At 58.6% G+C, this 23,177-nt stretch overlaps 2 protein-coding genes across 7 annotated transcripts in view; one reads left to right on the forward strand and one right to left on the reverse strand.

Moving 5' to 3' along the window:
- Positions 1-4,222, forward strand: part of SLC66A2 (solute carrier family 66 member 2) — a 49,007-nt gene extending 44,785 nt beyond the window's left edge. For 4 of the 6 annotated variants that reach the window (XM_029231371.1, XM_029231388.1, XM_029231378.1 and 1 more), the window contains one exon: positions 1,500-3,233. In XM_029231371.1, the coding sequence (XP_029087204.1) occupies positions 1,500-1,707 (208 nt within the window). In that variant the 3' untranslated portion in view covers positions 1,708-3,233. Of the gene's footprint in view, positions 1-1,499; positions 3,234-3,702 lie in introns of those variants that run through there. The other 2 variants (XR_003794828.1, XR_003794826.1) reach the window with 2 other exon arrangements.
- Positions 4,223-6,305: 2,083 nt separating this feature from the next.
- Positions 6,306-23,177, reverse strand: part of KCNG2 (potassium voltage-gated channel modifier subfamily G member 2) — a 44,894-nt gene continuing 28,022 nt past the window's right edge. Inside the window, exon 4 of the mRNA XM_029231362.1 lies at positions 6,306-7,171. Coding sequence (XP_029087195.1) covers positions 6,371-7,171 — 801 coding nt within the window. The 3' untranslated portion in view covers positions 6,306-6,370. The remainder of the gene's footprint in view (positions 7,172-23,177) is intronic.

Genomic DNA, 23,177 nt, shown 5'->3' on the forward strand with positions numbered 1-23,177 from the left:
TTTGATGCAAGATCAACGTACAGATTTAAGATATTCAGCAAGTCCCAAACATGCATTACATCACAAACTGCTAAAAACCAAAGTCAAATAAATGTTGAAAGCCAGAGAAAAAGGACTGCTGATATGTAATAACCTGGATTTTTAAATGCAGAGTTAGCTATCAGCTAATTAAAAGCAAAAGTCTTTAAACGCCATGTGAGTCAACACGACAAGCCAAGTGAGACGCACTGCGCTGTTCAGATGGGTGGGCCGGCTGCAGGGTCGACGGGAACCAACCTTCTGCGCCTCCCCGTGCCCTGAGTCATTCTCCTGATTAAGGATCATGGAAGCCTCCAGACGCTGTGGGTGCAGGTCAGGGGAGCTGTCCACTTCCTGTCCCGGTTCTGCACGGTCGGGCTGACACTCCTGTGGGCAGAGCAGGGGACATGGACATCCCTGCACTGGGCCATGGGCTCCTCGCCTGGTTTTACTCATAAGAGCTGACCTGGGGTCGGAGGCCGCCCAGCTCTGGGGTGAACCGGGGCCACCTCAGGGGCGCAAAGTGCCCGCCCTGCCTGTGGCACAGATGGCTTCCAGCCTGGTGTCATCCTGTCCCTGAGGGTCCTCACCTCCTCCCTGTGACAGGCAGCCCCCCCCTCAAGCCGTGGTCTGGTTTAGTGAGCCACGTAGTGTGTGCCTGCTGTGGAAGTGGGTCTCATTTAAACACTTTATGCAGGAAAACACGATGGTGCTCATGCCCGTTACCTGGCAAGCCAGGCGTTAGATGCTGTGTGTGGAGAGGTGTGTGCAGACGTGAGCGATAGATGACACGGGGCCGCTCTGTGCCACACGGACCGATCTGACTTTGGGAGTGGCACCGATGACCAGGAATGGAATCGCCTTCAGGCTGTCTTTTGAGTGAGGGGCCTGGCCTGGAGGGGATTCCCAGGAGAAGCCCGCGTCACCCTGCTTTGCCCGGCAGCCTCTGGTTTCCTGCTCAGCACCCCTGGGTGCAGGTGTGGGGGGCAGAGGGCCGCCCCTCCCAGGCCAGTTCTCATGCTGCAGGGTCAGCCTGTGGGATGCGGCATGAGGAGGTGGCGGTCTTCCCTCTCCCGTCTGAGGCCACAGCATGTCTCCCGAGGGACACACACCTGATGTGCCTGCAGCCAGGAAGGATGGGACGTTTGTGAGGCCGTGTGGGCTCGGCCCCTGTGCCAGCCCCTCCCCTGCTCTGGAGAGCTGAAGCTGCTCCTGCCGAAGGGCCTTCCTGTCCTTGCGGCCATGCACGCGGTGGCTTCATGGCCAGGACAGGAGGGATGGGAGGGTGGGCCGAGGCCTGGCATGGCCCCTGGCCCCTGGACTATGTCCCCTGGCCCCTGGATTAGGACCCCTGACCACTGGGTTATGTCCCCTGACCCCTAGATTTTGGCCCCTGACCCCTGGATTATGTCCCCCGACCCTGGGGTCGTGACCCCTGATCCATGGTCTGTGACCCCTGACCACCGTTCATGTCTCCACAGCATCAAGATGGTCCTCATGTGGACGAGTGGCGACACCTTCAAGACGGCCTACTTCCTGCTGAACGGTGCGCCCCTGCAGTTCTCAGTGTGCGGGCTGCTGCAGGTGCTGGTGGACCTGGCCATCCTGGGGCAGGCCTACGTGTTCACCCGCCACCCCCTAAAGCCGGCCCCCCACGCAGCGCACCCCGCCAGCGCCAAGGCCCTCTGAGGCAGCCGGGAGGATGAGGATGTGGGACCACGGGCCGTGGGCTCCGGCCAGGCCACCTGTCCTCCCCGAGTGGGGCAGGTGGGTGCTACGGCCCCAAGACAGGATCCCAGCCATCGGGTCTTGCTCAGCTTCTGTGGCTCTCGGGGGGTGATGGGGGCCTGGGTGCCGACATTGTGCTCTGTTATCCAGGACTCGTGTGAGCAGGTTTTCCCCCCAGGCTGGGCGCCTGCTGTTCTCAAAGTGACGGAAAAGCAGGTCTCCTCTCCCACTTTGGCTCAAAATACTGCTGGCTGGAGCCTGGGTCATGTTCACGTACCAGGAGGAGGCCACCCTCGGCCCTGCAGGACCAAGGACCTCAGGAAACCTCCACATCTCAGCCCCCGTGGCCTCGACGTGGCTGATGGGGCCGAGGGGGCCTGCAGCTGGGCTGGGGAGCCCCAAGATGGGAGAGACGGGGGGCAGGAGTGAGAAATGGCACCAGGAGAGCCCAGGTCCCAGCCCACGGAGCCCGCAGCCTCAGACTGGCTGGGGGTGACTCACGGCAGGGTCAGGCCCGGGACACGTGGGGGTGAGGTACCGAAGCATCACAGGGCTCTGGTTGCGAAACCCTAGGTAGGTACCTTTCCAGGGCCCCCAGTGGCCTCGCTGCTCTGCCGGCCCCTCCTGGGCAGGCTGATGTGGACCCACCATCTCCAGCCGGGCTCTGGCCAGTGTGAGCCCCGAGGTGTTGGGAGCGGGGCCTGGGTTCTCTGTGGGTGCTGGGGCATGGCAGGTGCAGCAGCCCCCGGGGCTGCCTGGGAAGGCCGAGGGCCCGGGCCTGGGGCCGGGCAGACCCACTGGCCATCCCCACAGCGGGCTACCGCACAGGCATCCCTTTCCTCTGGGAACCGTGTGCTAGCGGATATGGCCTTAGGTGTCTGTCTTCCAGGTCTGGAGGTGCCTGCGGGTCAGGGCAGGGGACAGTGAGGCAGGTGTCCCCCATGCTGTGCAGGGCATCCCTGCCGCCACCCTCCTCCTGTGCAGCCTTCCGCATCGGCTGTGCCTGGTGGTGGTGGGGTGCTGGTCTGACACTGGTCCCCCTTCGGTTTACACGAGCATCTCAGCCGTGCCCAGCGGCCCTGCTCCAACTCCGGGCCCCGCAGGGCAAGTGTTTAGATGCTTCCACACGGCTCCCGCAGGCGCTTTTCCTTCCCCCAGGCAGAGGGGTGGCTCTGTAGTGTCCACGGCCCTGGGGCTGGTGCCAAAGCTGCAGCGTCTGCTATGGCCAGTGGAAGGCGTGCGGAGCCGTTTCCTCCTCCTGAGTTTTCCTCAAAAACTCCTGAATGTTTGAGGATCCTGCTTAGTTCTCTGGCCTGCAAGATGCTTTGAAAACGTTTACTTTTTAAAAATGAAAGGAGATGTCTGTAGCAGTCATTGCCTCCAAATTAAAACATTACCAGTTGCAGGGGTGACCTACATGCCACGTGTGGGAGCACTGCTGATTCTGTCAGGGTGGCTTTAATTCAATAAACTGCTCGTGGATCCAGCGTGGCCTTGTGAGTGGAGTCGGAGTGGGGGGTCCAGGGCAGAGTAAAGGACAGGTCTCGTCCTCATTCACCTCAGGGGACCCCAGGGAAGGGCTGGGCCAGCGTCTCCTCCTTGGGGGACAGTTGTGGCCCCTGTGAGACCGGGGCTGTTCCCTCAGGCCCCCGGGGACAGTGAGCGTCCTGTGCCAGCAGGGCCAGGCGGGGGGAGGTGGTGGCGCCCTGGTCTCCGCCAGTTCACACAGTTCCCTTAACAACGGGATGCCTCAAAAGGTTGGGGAGTGTCTCCTTTAAAGGCCAAAAAAAGTGTTTCAAGGAAAACCGGTAATTCTGTATAGCAAGTAGGGTTGGATCCCTTTGTACCGAGCAGTTTTTTTTTTTTTTTTCATGGAGAGTATTTCTGCTGAGGGCAAGACCAAAAAAATCAACAAAGTCGAAATACGTGGAAGTGATATATTTTACGTTTTTTCAGTGAGTCACCCCAGCCTGTAGCGCTGGCCTCGGAGAGTCTGAGTGAGCTGATCAAAGGTGGTGACATCCGATGTGGCCGCCCCAGGCAGCAGGGAGCCTCGGTGTGGACCCTGGAGCCCATGTACTGAATCACGCAGGACAGGGGTCCTGCTCTGGGGGTAGATTTTGTTTTCCTTCTGATAATGTGTTAACTGAAAATAACTATTTTAATTAAAAAATTAATGCCGTAGAGCCGGGAAACGGCACTGAACAGGCTCCTGTGTTCCTCTGGGGAGCGAGCCCTAGAGCTGCCCTTCAGACACAGAGAAGAGAGAGCTGTTTCACAGGCCCAGCTGCTGCCCCGGCCAAGAGAGCTCTGAACCCCAAGCTCTGGGCACAGCCATCCACCGGGGAAAGGGCAGACGTTTTTAATAGCCCCACGAGAAGTGGGGCTTCTAGTGAAAAAAATATATGAAGGTTACTTTTCCCCCCAAACCCTAAATGTCCTATTTATTTTTATAGCTCTTCCTCTCATCGAGGATAGCATTTTGGAAATGGGAACAAAATGGTGCTGTTGCCCCAGCTCCTGGGGTGCGTGAGAAAGTTCATCTCGTTCAGTTGAGCTTCTGAAAGCTCTGAGCAGATAAAGAGCTGCGAACGGTGCCGGCACCCTGCCCACGGCTCTCGAGCTGCCCTCACCACCCCAGCCCTGGTATCCAGCTGGCCAAGAAGAAACTGTGTGTGTGTGTGTGTGTGTGTGCGCGCGCACGCGCGCGGGCAGGGGCGGGGGATGCATTTTCCCCGAAGATAAGGCGTGCAGGAATTGGGGCTATTTTGGAAGCAAATGTGGGGGTTTCCAACCCTCAACATTGACAGTGGAGCATGTTCAGCCCTGGAGCTGCCCTGTTCAGTCTGAGTGGCACACGCGGGTCAGCTGGGAGTGGGGGAGGGCCCGTCAGGGCCCAAGGGAGGATGCACAGCCTGTGCAGAAAGCAGCCCCGAGGGGAAGGGGAGGGCTGGCTGATTCCTGGAATGGCACAGACACAAGTCACCCCCTAAACGCTTTGCAAACGTTTTGGGGTCAACCAGACAGCTCTGGCGGGGACCAGGATCCTGCATGTTGGGGCTGTGGAGCCAGAGGGTTCTTCGGGATCACTCTGGTTGTACCGGTGGGGAAACTCAGGTGCAGAGGGGGGTGCCTGGCCCACGCAGCCTGCCCACTGGTTTGGTGGCCAGAGCAAACCCAGTGCCCCCGCGTCAGCGAGTCGTGAGTCGGCGGGAACTGACCTTGGCTCTCTGCACAGCACTTGGGGGGTTGAGACAGCTGCATTCGCAAACTCAGTCTCCTGTCCTCCCTCCTGCAGTGCTTTCGAGCGTTTTCAGCAGGTGGCCAAGGAGGCAGCGATGGCAACACCACGTCTTGCAGGAGACGCACAGGGGTGCCTCCAGTCTGGGTTTCCTTGGCGTGCATGAGGGAGCAGGCCGGCAGGGACCTGGCCAGTTCCCGGCCCCCAACCCAGATGGGCAACCGAGGCCACAGCCAGCGGAGCCTTCCAGAGCGCAGCCGGAGGGACGGGGTGGCGGTGGGGAGACGGAACAGACAGGCCAGCTGCTGGCGCTCCGCCCGCGTGGTGGGCAGTGGGTGTGCTCCGCCCCTCCCCACACACCCGCGGTTCCCAGCAGGATGGCCGACGGGCACCCCATCCCGTGACCCGAGGTGGCCTCTGGTCTTGCAGGGCGCCTGGGTGCCCTCAGAGCCACTGCAGCGGGGGGGGGGGGGGCCGGAGGGAGGACAGGGGACAGCTGCCTTGGGTTACTCCACCGCTGACCGAACCCTTGGAGGGAAAATCGGCAAGGCCTCCCCGCCCCGCAGGAGGAAGCGGTTCTTCCCGGACGACCAGCCGTGCTGGGTGACGAGCGAGCGATGTGATGAGCATAGATTCCTCCGGCCTCCAGAGAAGCAGCTCAGTCACCCCGGGCGGGGCGCCCGAGGGGAGGGTGGGGCCGGCTGATGCGCAGGCCTTCAGCTTTGCCGGGCATTTTCAGGGGCGAACCCATGAGGAGGGATCCCGGAAGATCCCCACGGAGCTTGTGCCGGGGGAAGGGAGGTCAGAGGTCAGGGCTGGGACCTCCCTCCCCTGAAGGAACTGGCGTGCTGTGAGCATCAGTGTCACACCTCTGTCCCTATAGCTTGGCAGCGATGTGGGCTTCTGCAGACGTGATGAGGAGACCCCCTCTGATGGGCATGGCCCACTGTGGGTGACACGGCGGGCGCAGAAAGGGACTGCGCCCCACCCCCACTGCGCCCCACCAGTGACGCGCAGGTGAAGGTCAAGGTGAGGCCTGGGGATGAGCTACAGGCTTGGAGCTTCTGGGATCGCTGAATTTACTTTTAGCTGGCCATCACGGAGTCAAAAGTCCAGAGACAAAAGGAAAGCGGAGGACAGGCTGGTGACGCTCCTTGGAGTTCAACTCTTTCAAAGCACAGGATGGCTGTGACCCCCGATTCAGGCCGGGGTCAGCCCCGGGCCAAGTTCTGGGCTGTGCGGGGCGAGCAACATGCACGGCAAAGGGAGCCGGGCCCCCAAAGTCGTCCCCGTCCCTCCGTGCGCGGCGGGAGGCGAGAATGCGGTTCTGGTCCTGGAGCTCCAGGAGAGCAGCCTCTTCGCCGGTGCCGCGTCCCCGCCGGGTCAGGGCGGCCCCGCGGATGCCCACAGCCCGGCCGCGGAGTCCCCGGCCGGGCCGGCACCGTCGGGGCCCTGCGAGCCGTCGTCCTCCGCGGCGGAGGCGCAGGCAGAGGCGGAGTGCGTGCTGTCCTCGCGCAGGGCGGGCTCGGGGCTGGCGGCGCGCTGCTGCTGCTGCTTGAGCTCTGAGTAGGAGCGCGAGAAGGTGTGGAAGATGGAGGTGACCGGGAAGGCCATGAGCAGGATGCCGCTGAGAATGCTGCTGAGCGCCACCACCTGCCCGGGGAGGCTGCGTGGCACCATGTCGCCGTAGCCCACGGTGGTCATGGAGATGACGGCCCACCAGTAGCTGGCCGGCACGCTGGAGAAGTCGCGGCGTGCGCCCAGCTCGCGCTCGGCCAGGTGCACGAGTGGCGCAAAGAGGGCCATGGCCACGCAGAGGAAGAGCAGAAGCAGCCCGAACTCGCGCGCGCAGCGGCGCACGGTCAGGCCGAGCGAGCGCAGCCCCAGCGAGTGGCGCGCCAGGCGCATCACGTAGAGCACGCGCAGCGCGCGCAACAGCCGCAGCACCAGCCCCGCGCGCTCCAGCAGCTTGTTGCCGCCTGCACCCGGCTGCGCCGCCAGGCCCACGAGCAGCGACACGTAGAAGGGCAGGATGGCCAGGATGTCGATGATGTTGAGCGGTGTCCGCAGGAAGGCACACTTGCTCTCAGCCTGCAGCGAGCGCAGCAGGAACTCGAAGGAGAACCAGGCCACGCACACCGTCTCCAGCACAAATAGGTTGCGGCACTTGGGGGAGCACTCGCCCTGGGGGGGGGGGAGAAGGGGACACGTGTTGGGGGCAGGGAGGCCTGTCCCTCCCGGGCTGCCCTTCCTCCTGACGCCCACCCGTGCACATGTGCCACTGTAAGGGCAAGGGTTGTAAACCAAAAAAGCCCAATTCCTGTAAAAAGAAAAACAACACAAAAATTTACTGGGAGGTTGGCTTCCCACAGGAGAGCAATCAGAGCTCAGCTGACCAGCTCCCCAGCAAAACCAGAGAAAATCGTTAAAAAACAACCACTTAAAGTCTCTGGAAACACTCCTAAGGACAACAGAAAATGAAAAATGTATTCAAGAAAATCTGTGGAAATTGGTTTAAAAAGGAGAGTCTTTGGTATTTGAACCGAGACTCCCCCAGCGTCCCAGCTCAGCAAGGAGGCGGCTCCAGTCCAGAGGCTGCAGCCACCAACGCGGGGCTCCCTGTCCCCGTGGGCTGAGTCCCCGGGGAGTGCGGCTGGGAAGAGGGACACCTGCTCCCACACAGCCCCTACTCCTGCAGTGGAATGGAGGCTGTACCTTGAGGACGCCGGGACCCCCAGAGCCCTCGCCCCAGCTTGTGAGGGTGGTTCCATGCCAGGAGAGACGACAGAGAGGACCTCAGCCCGCTGGCTCCCCGTCTCTCTGCAGGGCACTCAGCTCAGAGAATGGGGGTCACCAAGGAAGGAGCTTGCCACTGCCCCACCCCCAGGCCCAGAGCCCTGGCACAGAGATGCTGTGTAGCGGAGACGCAGACTGTAAGTGAGATGCCCCTGATCACTTCCCAGAGGAACCGACTTCATTTGCAACAGAAAGTGGTGAAGTTCAAACCCAAGGGTGCTCTCAAGAGTGGTAGAGGTTGCAGTGAAGGAAAACAAGAGGACGTTTGTGGACCTAATGAAGACACAGCCTAGGCTGTGGGGTGGCCAGTTTGCAGGAGAGAACTGGGGTGCAGAACTGGAGGAGCCCTCCTGGGGTCAGAGGAAGTATCAGCACTGACCTCAGAAACTGTTCCATCCTGAGAGCCGCCATGCGGCTGGATTGGCTGCTAGAGGAATTTATGCCCAAGGGCAGCTGAAAACAATAGAGCAGTCAGCCAGCAATTAGAGGACTTTCAAAGTTCCCTCAGGCAAAGAGACCCAAGTGCTACCAAAAGCAGTGTCCTCCCAGGGTGACTGGGCCTCTTAGAGGAGCAGCGCCAAGGGCTGAACATGTGTGCGTGCGTGCGTGCGTGCGTGCGTGCGTGCGTGTGTGTGTGTGTGTGGCAGGGGGCAGGGCAGGAATAGACTTCACTAAAATAATCCAACCAATCACTAAACAAGCAAATGACAGTAATGTGCCCCGAACTGGGGGGCAGGGGAAGGCAATATCCAGTGTTCCTAAATTGTATTGTCTAAAATGTCTAGTTTTCAATAAAAAATCATAGTGCAGGCAAAGAAACAGTGAAGTATGACCCATACATCAGAAATCAGGCAACAAAAACTGCCAATGAGACCAAACGTCAGATTTAACAAAAAGTTTCAAAATTGCCATTATAAATACATTCACAGAACTAAGGAGAACTTGATTAAAGAAGTAGTGGAGGGGGCTTCCCTGGTGGCGCAGTGGTTGAGAGTCCACCTGCCGATGCAGGGGACACGGGTTCGTGCCCCGGTCTTGGAAGATCCCACATGCCGCGGAGCGGCTGGGCCCGTGAGCCATGGCCACTGAGCCTGCGCGTCCGGAGCCTGTGCTCCGCAGCGGGAGAGGCCACAGCAGTGAGAGGCCCGCACACTGCCAAAAAAAAAAAAAAGAAAAAAAGAAGAAGTAGTGGAAGGTATGATGACAATCCATTCCATCAGATGGAGAATATCAATAAAGAAAAATTTAAAAAGAACCAAGTGGAAATTTTGAAGTTGAAAAGTACAATAACAAAAAATTCACTATAGGAGCTCAGCAGTGGATGTAAACTGTCAGAGAAAAGGTTTGGTGAACTTGAAGATCGATTGGTGACGATTACGCAGGCTGAAAACAGAGGGACGCAAGGATCGTGCTGGAACCAAGGAATCCAGGTACCAGCAGGAAGGGGAGAGGAGAGGAGGAGAAGAGTGTTTGAGAAACCGTGGCTGAAAACTTCCAAATCTATTGAAAAACAAGGACCTACACACCCAGGAAGTTCACTGAGCTCCAGCAGGGAAAAGACATCACAGGAAAAATGCTGACCGCCAAAGACAAGGAGGAAACCTTGGAAGCAGCAGAGACAGCGATAGGTCACCTGAGAGCTCACTCTGGTGAGATTACGCCTACATCTCAGCAGAAAGCAGTGGGCAGTGTGTTCAAAGTGCTCAGAAGACACCCGAGAATCCTACATCCAGCAACGCTGTCATTAAAAAATGAGGGTGACATAAAGACTTGCCCAGATAAACAAGACTGAGAGCTGCCTTACAAGAACTCGAAAGGAAGGTCTTCAGGCTGAAAACCAGTGACCCCAGAGTCTTCTTAGATGTGATACCAAAAGCAGGAGCAAACAAGATAAAAAAGATGAATTAAACTTAATCAAATTTAAAACGTAATCGCTTCAAAGGACACTGTTATGGCCTGAAATGCTCCCCTTCAAAACCCTTCTGTTCAAGCCCTGACTGTTAGTACCTCAGAAGGTGACTTTTAGGAGATGAGGTCTTTAAAGACAATCCGTAGAATGGGAGAATATATTTACAAATCATATACGATAGGGACTTGTATCTAGAATACAGAAAGAATTCCTACCACTCAACCATAAAAAAGACAAACAACCCAATTAAAAAAATTGGCAAGGGATCTGAATAGACCTTTCTCTGAAGAAGATACACAAGTGGCCAAGAAGCGCATGAAACGGGGCTCAACACCGTTAATCATCAGGGAAGTGCAGATCAAACCCACTCGAAGGTCCCACTTCACACCCACCAGCACGGCCAGAATGAAAGAGCAGACGACAAGTGTTGGAGAAATCAGGGCCTCGTGCACTGCTGATGGGAACATGCAACCGTCCAGTCACTTTGGACAAGAGCCTGGCTGTTCCTCGTACAGTTCCTCACATGACCCTGCAATTCCACTCCTAGCTGTGAGCCCAGAGAAGTCAATATGCACGTGCACAAAGAAACTGCACACGGATGTTCGTGGCCGCATGACTCACAAAAAGTGGAAACAACCCAAATGTCCATCCGATGATTAACGGATCAACAAAACTTGGTAGCGCCATACAATGGGACATTATTGGGCCACGGAAAGGAATGAAGCGCTCATTCCTGTTACAACACAGACGAACCCTGAAGATAGTTCAGAGTGAAAGGATCCAGTTACACAAGACACGTGCTGGGTGGTTCTGTTCTCACGGATCCAGAACAAGGAAATCTATAAAGACAAAGTTGATCCGTGGTTGCTTGGGGCTGGTGGGGGGAGAGATGGGGCCGGGCAGTGAGTGCTGAAGGCACTGGGTCTCTTTTGCGAGGTGGAAATGCTCTAAAATGAGACAGTGGTGATGGCGGCACAACCTGCGAACATATGAAAACCCGCTGAATCGTACCCTCAAACTGGGCAAATTGTACAGTGTGTGGATTATATATCAGCAAAGCTTTTGTTTAGTTTTGTTTTTGCGGTTCGCGGGCCTCTCACTGCTGCGGCCTCTCCCGTTGCGGAGCACAGGCTCCGGACGCACAGGCTCAGCGGCCACGGCTCACGGGCCCAGCCGCTCCGCGGCATGTGGGATCTTCCTGGACCGGGGCACGAACCCGTGTCCCCTGCATCGGCAGGCGGACTCTCAACCACTGCGCCACCAGGGAAGCCCAGCAAAGCTAATTTTTAAAAAAGACTTATTAATTAATCCCAGAGTGTGGCTGGCTGGGTGTGGACAGTGAGTGAGGACCCCGGTGTTGGGGCTCCGTGTGCAGGGGCGTCCAGAGCGGAAGCCAGAGAGCGTGCAGACCTCCCCAGCTGTCCCCGTCTGGCCACGTCTCACCTTTGCCCCCGAGCCCCCAGCCAGCCCAAGTCCCCTCCCCAGGTTACCTCTATCACTGCTGAGGAACAGAAGGAAAGGTCAGGAGAACACACCAGACTCAGCGGACGCCCTTGATGCTCTCTGCTGTCGGTCTCGGCGCGGCTCACACCGGGCGTGAGGGGACCCGGGGCCTTGCACCACCCCCACCTGGCTCACGTCCCTCTGAGTCCCCGCCCAGCAAGAAGTGGTGAGCTTCCATCGCCACGCGGACCGGAGGTGAGGACCTGCCTGGTGCTCCCAACGGGGAGCAGGTCGTGGTTCAGAAGACATTTGCAGCGCTGGCCTCGGTGCCCTGAGGGCACAGAGGTGGGCAGGACCCCGCAGGGCTGCTCCCCAAGCCGGACACCAACTTGTCAACGGGGAACCTGGGGCACCCCGACTCCCACTAACCTCTCCGATTTGCACTTTCTGAGCCAGCCGCCCAGTGCCCAGGGCGCTTTACGTGTATCGAGCGGAGCCTGGCGTTCTCATTAATGAGCTGTCTGAGCCCAGCGCCTTGGCCTCTACATCAGTCACCCTCCCGGTCGTGCGCCTGGAAAACCCGGCCGTGTGCTTACTTCCCCGCGTGGCCCCGGACACAAGGGTGGGCCCCGGGGAAGGTCATAGCTTTAGGATAAAGCCCTGAATGTCACTGGGCAGGTCCATCCTCAAACAGAGGTGATGGCGGCTCCAGCTGGACGAAGGGCTCCCACCCCATCTCGGTCTCGGACCTGCACGTGGGGCGCACAGGTGGAAAAGCCGAGTCCACTCCCGAGCAGCGAGGGGGGTGGTGGGCGCTCCAAGCTTTGAGGGTGAGCCTGGGGCACACCCTTGTCAGGCTCTGAGAGGTTACAGCACCTCCCAGGCGGCGCTGATGACCCGGGCCTCTGACCACCTGGCACGGGCCCTGGACAGGAGCCAGCAGGGGCGTCCCGCTGGGCCTGGGGCCTTAGGACACAGCAGCTCCAGGATTTAGGCAGGAAGACGCAGCTGGGGCCGCGGGGACTGACAGGGTTGGAAACCTGGGCGGGGGAAGGGGACCCGCTGGTCAGTGAGCGGGAGAGGAAGGTGGAGCCCCAGGTCGTACCTGCCTCACCTGCTCGGGACCCTGATGACCTCAGCCCAAGGGGTGCTTGGGGGTCCCATGACCCACCGCCCCAGGAGCACCCCCGACGACGCCCCCTCGTCCGGGCCGACCTGGGGCTCTGGGTCCCCCGTCATCCCTGGGCCAAGTGCAGCCGCTGGCCCCCCTTCAGGTGGGCTGCGGCCACGTGTGCTGGTGGGGGGGAGGGACAAAGGCCCCCTGGTCCACCCGCCCCGTGCTGGAGGAGCGACCCCAGCGCTCCGGCCTGCAGCCAGACCCATCCGGTGGGTCCGGGAAGAGGCGCGTACTGTGAGCGCCTCCCCTCACCCCCTTAAGGACCAGCCAGGAGGTTCACTGGAGGCAGCTCTTTCTGGAACTTTTAGTCCAGAATATGACGCTGATTTATCATAATTTGACACATCTGGCCTATTTGGTCAAAACTGGGTCAGCGGTAAATCTATGTTCCGCTGGTTCACCCACTTCTGAAGGCCCCACTGCCTGCACTTTCACTGACGCCGGTAATTAGGCCATAGCTGCCCCGCACGGGCTGCTGTGCGCCGGCCGCGGGGCGATGCCGCCCCTGCCCGAGCCGAGAGGGCCTTTCACACCCCGCCTGCCGGGCTCGAGGCTGGGGGCCCCAGTCGTCTGCTCTTCGTGCCCTCCGCTCCCTCCGGGGGCTGACCATCGGGGCCGGACGGGGCGTCTGCTAACGGCTGCCGCCCCCCCCCCAGCTGTCGGGGTGGGAGGGGAGGGCTCGGGTCTCAGGGGCTTGTGGGGGACACGGAGACTCCGGAGCGGTTGTTTCTGGAGGGAGAGAAGGTGGACCCTACACCCTGGGACGGTCACGGGCAGTGGGGGACCTCCGTGTCTGGTCTCGGTGGGTGGGACCGTCTCACCTCCACACCACCCTTCGCGTCCCCCGGGGGTGTTCCCATGAGAACCGCAGGGCCACCTCTGACCCCAGGAAGACGGCCTGGAACGTGCCAGAGCCACTCAAATGGACCAGCGACCCCCAGAGCCCAGGGAAAGGGCTCCCCCTTCAGAATCACAAGCACCTTTCGGCTCCACAGAGGAAACACAGGAGAAGCAAAGGGAATCCCAGGACCCAGAGCCCCTTTCTCTGGCTGGGCCGCTACCACACTGGAGCCCTGACCCCCTCTCGGCCCCTCCGCCTCCGGCCACCCGTGGGTGCGGGGAGCTGAGGGCGCAGCACCTGCTGTAAGGAACCCCTGGGCTCCGCAGGCTGGACCACGCGCGACCATCACAGGCCCGCCACTCACCGGGACCAGGTGCAGGGGGTTCTCACTGGGGGTGCAAGAGCCGGGCTGGGGGTGGGAGGGAGGGTCCCGCACAGGCAAGGGGGTTCCTGAGGAGCGGGGAGAAGGGACAGGGAGGTGCGGATGGCCCAGAACTGGCCTCGGCGGCTGCGGAGCCCTGGGGTGGCCCGGTCGTCCTCTAGGGCAGGAGGCCAGAAGCACAGCTGTGGGGCTGAGGTGGCAGCTGGATGGGGGTGGGCAGGGCCCCCAGCACTGGAGGCAGGGCCTTCTCCCCAGGCTGCAGCTCCCCCCGCACAGCCTGCACTGGTGCCGCTCATGGGCTCCGCCAGGGCTCCCGTGAGGCACCGCCACCTCCCCCAGGGCCCTGGGTCCTGCCTGGTCCCACGGGAGACTTCCCTTCCCAGGGAAAGGCCGCAGGACGCCGCGCCCCCTCCCCCAGACGGGATCTCGGCACCAGCCTGAGAGTCTGTGCGTGATGCTCCAGCAGGCGTTGCCCTGGGCGCTGGGTTCCTCCCCTCTCCTTCCGAAAGGGTCACTGGGCATCCTTCAATTACCTGTGGCTCAAGAACCAAAGGCCGGCTGCCCCCAAGGAAGCAGCTCTGTCACCGCGGCGTCGAGTCTGAGCTGACCGCAGACGTGGACGCAGGACAGTGGGCTGTGTGGCCACACCGTCCATGTCCCCGCACATCCAGAAATGTCGAGGCCGCACATCAGATTCCGTGCCGGACTGCAAACCTTACGTGAACGCTATTAGCCACCGTCACCGAAAAACCAACCAAATGGATCCGCTAGCGTTCCTCCAGGGCTGTGGCAGCCTCGGGCTGGCAGACAAGAACGTTTTCACGTTTATCAGAAATTGCTGAGCTGTTCCCCTCAGGAGCTCCATGATTCACCCGCTTCCCCACCAGGCCGGGGTCACGGGGGCCCCTGCCCCAGGCCAAGGATCGAGAGGAGCCCAGAACACTGGGCAGAGTATATACCGGCACGAACGTCTCACAGATACATCTGAAAAGCCTTCAAGGGTGCGTACCCTTCGACCTGGAAAGCCCGTTTGGGGAGTGGGTTCTCAGGGGCTGTAAGACACGTGCCCACAGGCTGACGTGGAAGGATACGCACTCCGGTGAGGCCGGGGGTGGAGCCGCGGAGCCACCGCTACCAACCCCGAGGCCCCCGCACCGCCTCTTTACAGCCAGGCCGCCCCCACCCCAACCTGGCAACCACGGATCCCTCTGCCTTTTCCAGACGCCTCATAAACGGACTCACGCCGCGTGTAGACTTTCGAGTCTGCTTTTCCCACGTCGTATCCTGAGACTCGTGCTGCTTTGCTCTCTATTGCTGACGGCTTGTTGCATGGATGTGCCAGTTACCCCTGCACCCGTGGGTGTGCATGGCGGTGCTTTCCAGTTTGGGGCTGATGCAAGCAGCTGGGGGGCTTTCGTGGAGACACACTTTCATTTCTCTCGGATAAATAACACCTGGGGGGTGCTGACCCCGTGTAACTGACTGACTCATTCATTCTACAAGCTTTTTGGTGGATTTCCTGGGATTTTTTGTGTGTTCATAGTTTTGCTGCTTCCTTTCCCATCATATACTTGTCTTTCTTTTTCTTGCTTCATTGCACAGAGGAGGACTTACAGAACGATGCTGAATAAATAGGCTTTATTCCCAATGGCAGGGAGAAAGCATTGTCATTTATCTTTCTCATTACGTATGTCATCAGATGTAGGTTTTTTTAAATAGGTGTTCTCCACCAGGTTAAAGAAATTCCCTCTATTTCTACAATTGAATGTTTTTGTTTTAATCGTGAATGGGTATTGAATTTTGTCAAACACTTTCTCGACATCTATTGAGATGACCAGGTGGCTCTTCTTATTTTTTTTTTTTATTTTTTTTGCGGTACGCGGGCCTCTCACTGTTGTGGCCTCTCCCGCTGCGGAGCACAGGCTCCGGACGCGCAGGCTCAGCGGCCATGGCTCACGGGCCCAGCCGCTCCGCGGCATGTGGGATCTTCCCAGACCGGGGCACGAACCCGCGTCCCCTGCATCGGCAGGCAGACTCTCAACCGCTGCGCCACCAGGGAAGCCCCAGATGGCTCTTCCTCTTTGCTGTGTTAATACTGTGAATTACATTGATTGATTTTCAAAAGTTGAATCAGGCTTGCTTTCCTGAAAACTTCCGCTTAGTCATGATGTGCTCCCCTTTTTATACATTGCCGTACTTGATTTAGTAACATTTTGTTGGAGTTCTGCATCTATGTTCATGTGAGACACTGGTCTGCGGTTTTTTCTTTCCTTGGCGTCTTTGTCTGGTTTGGTGCCAGGATAATCCTGGAAGTGTCTACTTTCTGCAAGAGATCGTGCAGGACTGGTATCATTTCTTCCTTAAACTTTTGGTAGAATTCACCAGTGAAACCATCTGGGACTGGAGTTTTCTTTTTGGAAGGTTTTAAACTATGAATTAAATTTCTGTTATCAGCATAAGGTTATCTACTCCTTCTTGAATGAGTTTTGGTGACTGAACATGTTTTTAATTATTTTTGTTTTACGAAACAAAAAAGATAGACTTATAAAGGAAGAAACAGTATTCCTACCACGACCCATCTCCCAGGGGCAGGAGTTCTCAACTGTTCCTTCTGCTACAGTTACTTCCATACTTTTAAGTAACGTGCTTAGCTGGCTTATTGATGGAGTAACTGTACACATTTCTACGACTTTGTGTAGCTGAGGATTCGGTTCTCTGACACCATCCCCACCACATCCATGATCCCTTTCCTCTAGAAACAGGGCTGTCACGCTTTGAGGTAAAATCTGGAGCTACTAAGATAAGGTGGAGATGCTTCACTGCCGAGCCAGGTTGTGCGCTACACTGCATTACATCTTTTTCCCTCATAAAATGTTTTCTTTTCTCCCTCAAGTTTTATGGCCCCGTTCTAAAGTTGCTTAGCTTGCTGTAAATCACGGTGCATTTTCTCCAGATTGAAAACACACCGGACGGTCCTGTTTCCTTTCCAAGGCCTGCCTCCCCTTGCAGGGGCCTCTGCCCTCCTGCTGTGCCCTGTGGTCCGCAGCGGCTCTCAGCTCCTCTCTGGGGCTCTCTGTCCACCTTGATACGCGGTGTCTCCTCCTCAGTTTACTCCATTTTCCTGCCAAAGCGCATCCTCTGGTACCCCCCTGAGAGGAGGTACGTGGCGGGTACGTCTTTGAGCCTTTGCATGTCTGGAGAGTCCTGACTCTACCTCCATGCTTGACTGCTCTGGCCTGATGTAGGCGATGGGCAGAAAGTCCATTTCCACTCGGAAGTTTGACGGGGCTGCCCCATCACGTCCAAGCTTTCAGTGTTGCTGGTGAAGCTTAGCACTGACAGGGAGAAGGGCTTAAACCTCAGTCAATGCATTTCCAACCGAAGGGACCGTGTAGCTGGCAGAGGTCGGAACCCGAACATGGCCAGCTGGGCCTCCCGAGCCTGCCACCCCGAGGCCACCCAGAGTTCCTCCTCGAGGTCCATCTGAGAGCCACCCCCAGGCCCACTCCACCCCGAGGTCTGCCCCAAGCTCCCTCCCCTGAGGTCCGGCGCCGTGGGGACTGTTCACCCATCACGATTCCCTGTCTCGCGGAAGTTCTCGGCTATCTTCTCGGGGCTGGTCAACCTAGGACCCGGGCCCTCGCGTCCCAGAGACTCGGGGGGTCCCCATGTCCTCCTCTCTGTCTGCTCATTATGATCTCCTCCCAGTGACGGCTGCCCTCCTGGCTCGACCCCTGACTCCTTCCCTCCCCCGACCTCTCCACGTCGTCTCTCAGCACCCCCTAGACGAGCGCCAACCCTTCCAACCAGGCACTGCGATTACATCTCAGGGCTGCTCTCACCCCTGTTGGCTCTGTGGACGTGGCCCTTCCCCTCGGGCCTCCACAGGGACCAGTGAGGCCCCTTGGGGTCTCCTGTTTCCTTCAAGCTCCACCTTTGCCCGTCTTTGCCGTGGGCTTCCTTTCCCAACAGGTCTCTCCTCCTCCGAAGGCCGAGGCACCATGTGGAAGCTGCCCGCACCATGGGCCCATCGGCCGCCAGGCTTTGCAGGTGAAAAGCTGGGGTGGCGGCTGCGTCGGGGTCCCGATGCCGGCCGGTGGGACTCCACCCCATCGAGAGAAAGTGCCTCCAGAGGAGGGTCGTCCAGGTGTCCGCGGCGGGGTGCGGGGTGGCTGAGGTCGGTCATGGCAGGCTCTCCCACACCCTACGCGGCTGCACCCCAAACCCGCTCCCGGGCTCAGGGCTCTGGGGGGGCAGGCGGCCGGAAGCAGCACCATCGGGACAGTGGGAGCACAGGGGACAGGTCAGGCTGGCTCCACACCAGGGGCTTCTGGACACCAAGTGGTTTTGGAGCTGGTCTCAGAAGGTGCGGCCTCCACGGCCCGGCCCTCACTCAACACCGACCCTGCTTTGATGTCCTAGTGAAAATAAACAGCCGGCCGGGTTTCTTCAGTAACAGAGGCTGAGGGGTGGCCAGTGGCTCGGTGGGCCGGCGGGGGGGCAGCAGAGGCCTGGTCTGGCTGCACCTCCAGCCCCTGCTTCGTTCTCATTTCAGAGCATCAAAGATTCAGCGGCATTCGTCCTGCTAAGGCGCCTGCTGCCCCTATTAGACTGTGTGCAACCACTCTTCGTAGATAAACCCAGGTGTGAGGGCGAGGAGAGGAACAGGGGCTGGGCCGCGGGGGGCAGGACTCGTAACTGCGAGGGCAGCGCTGAGCTCAGCCTGAACGGCTGTCGCCAGCCTGAGGGATCCGACCCCAGGGAGCGTTCCACCGAAGACCCCGAGGCTTGCGGGCTCTCCCTGTGTTTATCTAGGGTGTGATTAGACCCTTAAAATGCTCACGTCCCTTTGCTGCCTGTGTGTGCTCTGGACAGATTCTCGTCCCTCCATCCATCCACCGCGGACCTTGTGTCTGGCAAAACAGCGAAGCCAAGCTGTGGCCTGCAGCTGGGGCACCAGCAGGGTCACGAAGCCACCCCGTCACAGACGGGACACTTGGAAGGGTAAAGGGCTCGTCCTTACTCATTGAGCTGGTCGCTCATTAACAGCTTCGCGCGCGGATCTCCTTCGTGCCGCCCGTAAGTACCTTAAGGAAAATACTTATGAACTCATTTCACCAACTCCAAATTTATAATAGTTTGAGCTGAACTGAGGTTTATTTTTTCAGGTTACCTATGGTAACAGGCTCTTGTAGTACAAATGGATAATTAGGGGAAGGAATATTAAATCCACTTAAGAGAACCAATGGTTAAAAAGATCAAACAGTCATTTACATAGAAATAATGAATGTACTCATTTTGAATTGTCTGCACTGAAGCAGCGCTGTCAGTTCACTTTCCTGGCAACAGCCCACGAACCAGTTTTGTGGGGTCACACGGAAAGAAATGAAGACACCTTGGTTACGAAGTACTCCACCCTCTGCCTGGCTGGAATGAGCCTGTCTTCCCGTTGGACCCACCCGCATCTTCTGGTCCCTCCTGGGAACGACGTGCCGGCCCAAATGCTGGAGGGGTTCAAGAACCAGACAGAACCGCAGCCACCAGCATCTTGACACTCGGTGCCCTGAGGAGTGAGGTCGCTCAGTGCTCACAGCTGCGAGCATGTCTGAGCTACAGGGTGTTCACTCATCCTTTCCACCAGGTCGTTGAGTGTGAGCGCTGGGCACCCTGCCCCCAGGGCCCCGCCATCCTCGCGGGAGCGACCCACGTGAGCCACAGACACAGACGAACGACATGATCACAGACAGCGACGCCGCCCATGAATTAGAGAAGAGGGTGTCCGTCTCAGGGGAAAACAGTTCGCAGCCAGGAACCTGAACTCCATCTGAGTCACAGGCAACAGCACGAAGTGGGCAGGCGCTGCTCTTCGTTTGCTCACCAAGCTTAGTCCTTGTTCCTAGGGAAGCCCTCCCGCAGGGGTGGGCGTGCTCTTTCCAGGGAAACAGGCGTGCTTCCTCCTCTCTGTCCTGTGCCGGGCTTGGTCCCACCTGTCCGTGCGGCGCCCCTGATGCACAGTTGTGCGAATCCCCCTTAGAGCCCTTGGCAGCAGCGACTTGATCGCACCCTCCCGGCTGCTGGGTTCAGTCGCGGCCCCTCCGCGATGCTACGCACAGGGCGCTCGCCCCGCGCCGCTTTCCGGCTCCTGTGGCCCGGGCAGGAGGCGGCTCCTGTTGCCGACCAGAAGGGCCTCGTACCCGGGCTTCCGTGCGCTTTCTGACTGGCTTCGGCAGGAGGCGATTCCTCCTGGGAAAGCAGCCCCTCCCTGCCGACCTCAGCACGTCCATCTGGCAGCTAAAGGCACAAATGCACGGGGCCAGGGGCAGGGGCCCTGCCCATCATGGCCACCGCAGCAGCGGCAGCGCTGTGGACCCGCAGGACCAGCCAAGGTTTTCTGCAGGACCCAGGGCCGTGCCAACACTGCGCGGACATCCTTGGGGCAGAGGACGGAGGGTCAGGCGGGCAGGGAAGGCTGAGCGGGGGCGTGCATGGCGGGGGACCCCGGCCGGAGGCTGGCAGCCCCTCTCGCTCAGGAGGGGGGCATTAGATGTGTGTCATCACACTGGGGGAACGTCCGCAACGCACACACCGAATCAAGAACAAACAACCCAAGGCAGGTGGATGAAGAAGGAAATCGTCGGAAGCGCAGATGCAGGTGGAGATGTGAAGAGAGGACAGCCTGTAGTGAGCGAATGCAAACGTAAAAAGCCAGGCAAACTGTTATCAGGTCGCCCAGAACTGGCCGGGCCCAGGGTCCAGGGGCTGGAGCCCACAAAGGCATCGCAAGGGCCCCTTGGGGCAACGTTCGGGGCGTGGGCTCACAGCCCCGCCCCCGACGGGTACAGCTGAGGACCTAATGAGCAGAGTGGTCGAGCGGTGGAAGATCCGTTAGCAGATGTGATAGGAAGGGCTGGAAACGAGAGCTGCAGGGAGGGAGCGCTTAAAATTACCAAATAACAGGACCGCTTTGACGTTACTGTTACGGGAGCCAAGTGGCTACAATGCACTACTGCACCACTTTTACAATTTCATGAAGAGGCTTCGGGAACAGAGGCAGTGAAATGCATTCAGGCTTCAGCAACCATCTCGCATTTGATTTTCACTTTGTTCTGTACACGGCTCTGTACCTGCCACGCTTCCGTAAAGAAGGAGCATCACGTTTACAACCAGGAAAACACTCTGAAGCGTGGGTACGCGTCAGGCTGGTGGGAGCAGAGGGACAGGCCGTCTGGGCAGGCGCGCTGGGCGGGCGAGGGGCCTGGCTGACTGCGTCCAGGGCAGGATCTGCGGTGTGGTGGCTGTTTTCTCCCAGCTCTGCACCCAGCTGAGCCCACGTGGCCGTTCTCACAGGACCTCAGGGTTTATTTCTCAAGATGCTCATTGCCAGGTCACATCAGAAAACAGCAGCTCTCCCAATCCCCCCAGTCTCCACTGAGACCTTGCTCCTTGTGGCACAGCCCGCTTCCCTAGGAGCTGCCAATGTGGGGATTTCACAAACAAAGCCGACCCACTGGAGTAACCCTGACCCTCACTCACCAAAGATCTTATGGGCGTTGATAAATTAGAATTTGGGGTTCTGGGAACAGCCAGTTTGCTGAATTACAACAGTTAACGTCTTCTCATTAAAAAATTCCTTCATGTTATGTGCTGAGGTCTGTTCCCGCTAACTGGCTGGTGCTGGATGAATTCTGCTGCCTTAAACAGCTTTTAAAAAGGCCTCACGTACACTGGGAGACACCCTTGATCCCCACTCATTTCCAGGCACGTTCAATGTTCTCACAGCTGCCCCGACACCAGCTGCCGTAGAGGAGCGGGGCACGGGGTCCCCTGGCACTGACTGCAACACAAGGTGACGCCCGTCCTCCCCGCCTGGGCCCAGGGAGGGGCCTCAGTGGGGACGGGCTGGGTGGGGACGGGCTCAGGGAGGCCCGCTGGGCTCCACCGCTTTCTTCTCTGTCCGCTTCTCTCCCCACTCTGTCCTGGAGCAAGAGACTGTCCGAGGGCCCGATCGAGGTGGCTGTGTCGGGAGACCAGGACTCAGGCCTCCTCACTTGAAGCCGAGGGCAGTGGCCAGTCTCTCCCCTGGAGGCCGGAGGGGGTCAGTGCAGACTTGGGGTGCGGGGATGGCATGGGGACCCCTGGTGGCACCAGGAGGGAGGGTGGGGAAGCGACCAGAGGGCTGTTTCCTGGCACAGCGGCTTCCCAGTCGCCCTGCCCCATGGTCTCCACACCAGCTGGGGAGACGGAGGCCCCCGCCCTGGGCCCGGGTCACATCCTGAGTGCGATGAGGTACCTGCTGACAGCCATGCAGGGGCCGGTCGTCTGATTCTCCAGCTGCCCCTTCGGCCTGGCTTTCCCTCTGCTCCCACTGCGGACCGACAACTCCCGCTGTGTCGTTTACAGAAACCAGTGCCTGGAGAAGAAGAGTCAGTGCCTGGACGCGGCCTCGTCGCCGCCGCCCACCCCGTATCCCGCACGTGCTTTAGCATCTTGTTTGCAAAAGGGTAAAAAGCTGTCACTGAATTCTGTGTGCAAAGCACCGTCCACAGCAGTTTCCAAGCATTATTCAGTTTAACCTCAGCAGCTCTGACGTACCTGCATTTCACAGATGAGGAAACTTTGGCTCTGAAAGGACATGGAAGTGTTGTCAGGTCTTCAGCAGTGGGTTACAAGAGCTGGGGCGGGAGCCCTGGTCTGCATTTAAGTCTGAGAACTTAACCAACATCCAGTCTTGCCTCTTCCGGTGACAGAGAAGGTGAACCAAAGGCCTTGGCTAGATTATGACACAGAGAACCTTGGGACCGGCTTCCAGTTCTGCATGTCAAGAGCTTGGCAGTCGCCGCTCCCTCCAAACAACAACTGAAAAGCTGAACAGACTGAAGAGTCAACACCTCTTCTTGGGCCGTAAGAGAGGTGAGGTCACAGGGCAAATCACTGCCCCCCAAGGACTGGAGAGACAGACAGGTGAACGCAGGGAGTCCAGCTTCCTGGGGCAGAGACTCGAAGCTGCCATGGGAACTGGTGCCAGGCAGGAAAACCCAACTGTGATTTTTCAATTGCTGGAGGCTCAGTGTGAACAAGTCTGAGAGTTAGAAGCTCCAGGGGACCCTGTCAGGGGAGGCCCTCAATACTGTGAGATTAACCACCAGGAGCTCGATGAGGTTCTCACAGTAAATATGGGAGAAGAGAAAACATACAGGGCATTGGTTCAAGATGGCGGAGTAGAAGGACGTGCGCTCAGTCCCTCTTGCGACAGCACCGGGATCACAACTACCTGCTGAACAGTGATCGACAGGAACACGCTGGAACTCACCAGAAAAGATGCCCACGTCCAAGACAAAGGAGAAGCCACAGTGAGACGGTAGAGGGGCGCAATCACAATAAAATCAAATCCCATAACTGCTGGGTGGGTGACTCACAAACTGGAGAACACTTATACCACAGAAGTCCACCCACCGGATTGAAGGTTCTGAGCCCCACGTCAGGCTTCCCAACCTGGGGGTCCAGCAACGGCAGGAGGAACTCCTAGAGAATCAGACTTTGAAGCCTAGTGGGAATTGACTGCAGGACTTCAGCAGGACTGGGGGAAAGAGACTCCACTCTTGGAGGGCACACACAAAGTAGTGTGTGCATCGGGACCCAGGG

This window comes from Monodon monoceros, unplaced genomic scaffold (assembly GCF_005190385.1).
Source record: "Monodon monoceros isolate NGI ecotype Baffin Bay Population unplaced genomic scaffold, NGI_Narwhal_1 Super_Scaffold_1, whole genome shotgun sequence".
NCBI lineage: Eukaryota > Metazoa > Chordata > Mammalia > Artiodactyla > Monodontidae > Monodon > Monodon monoceros.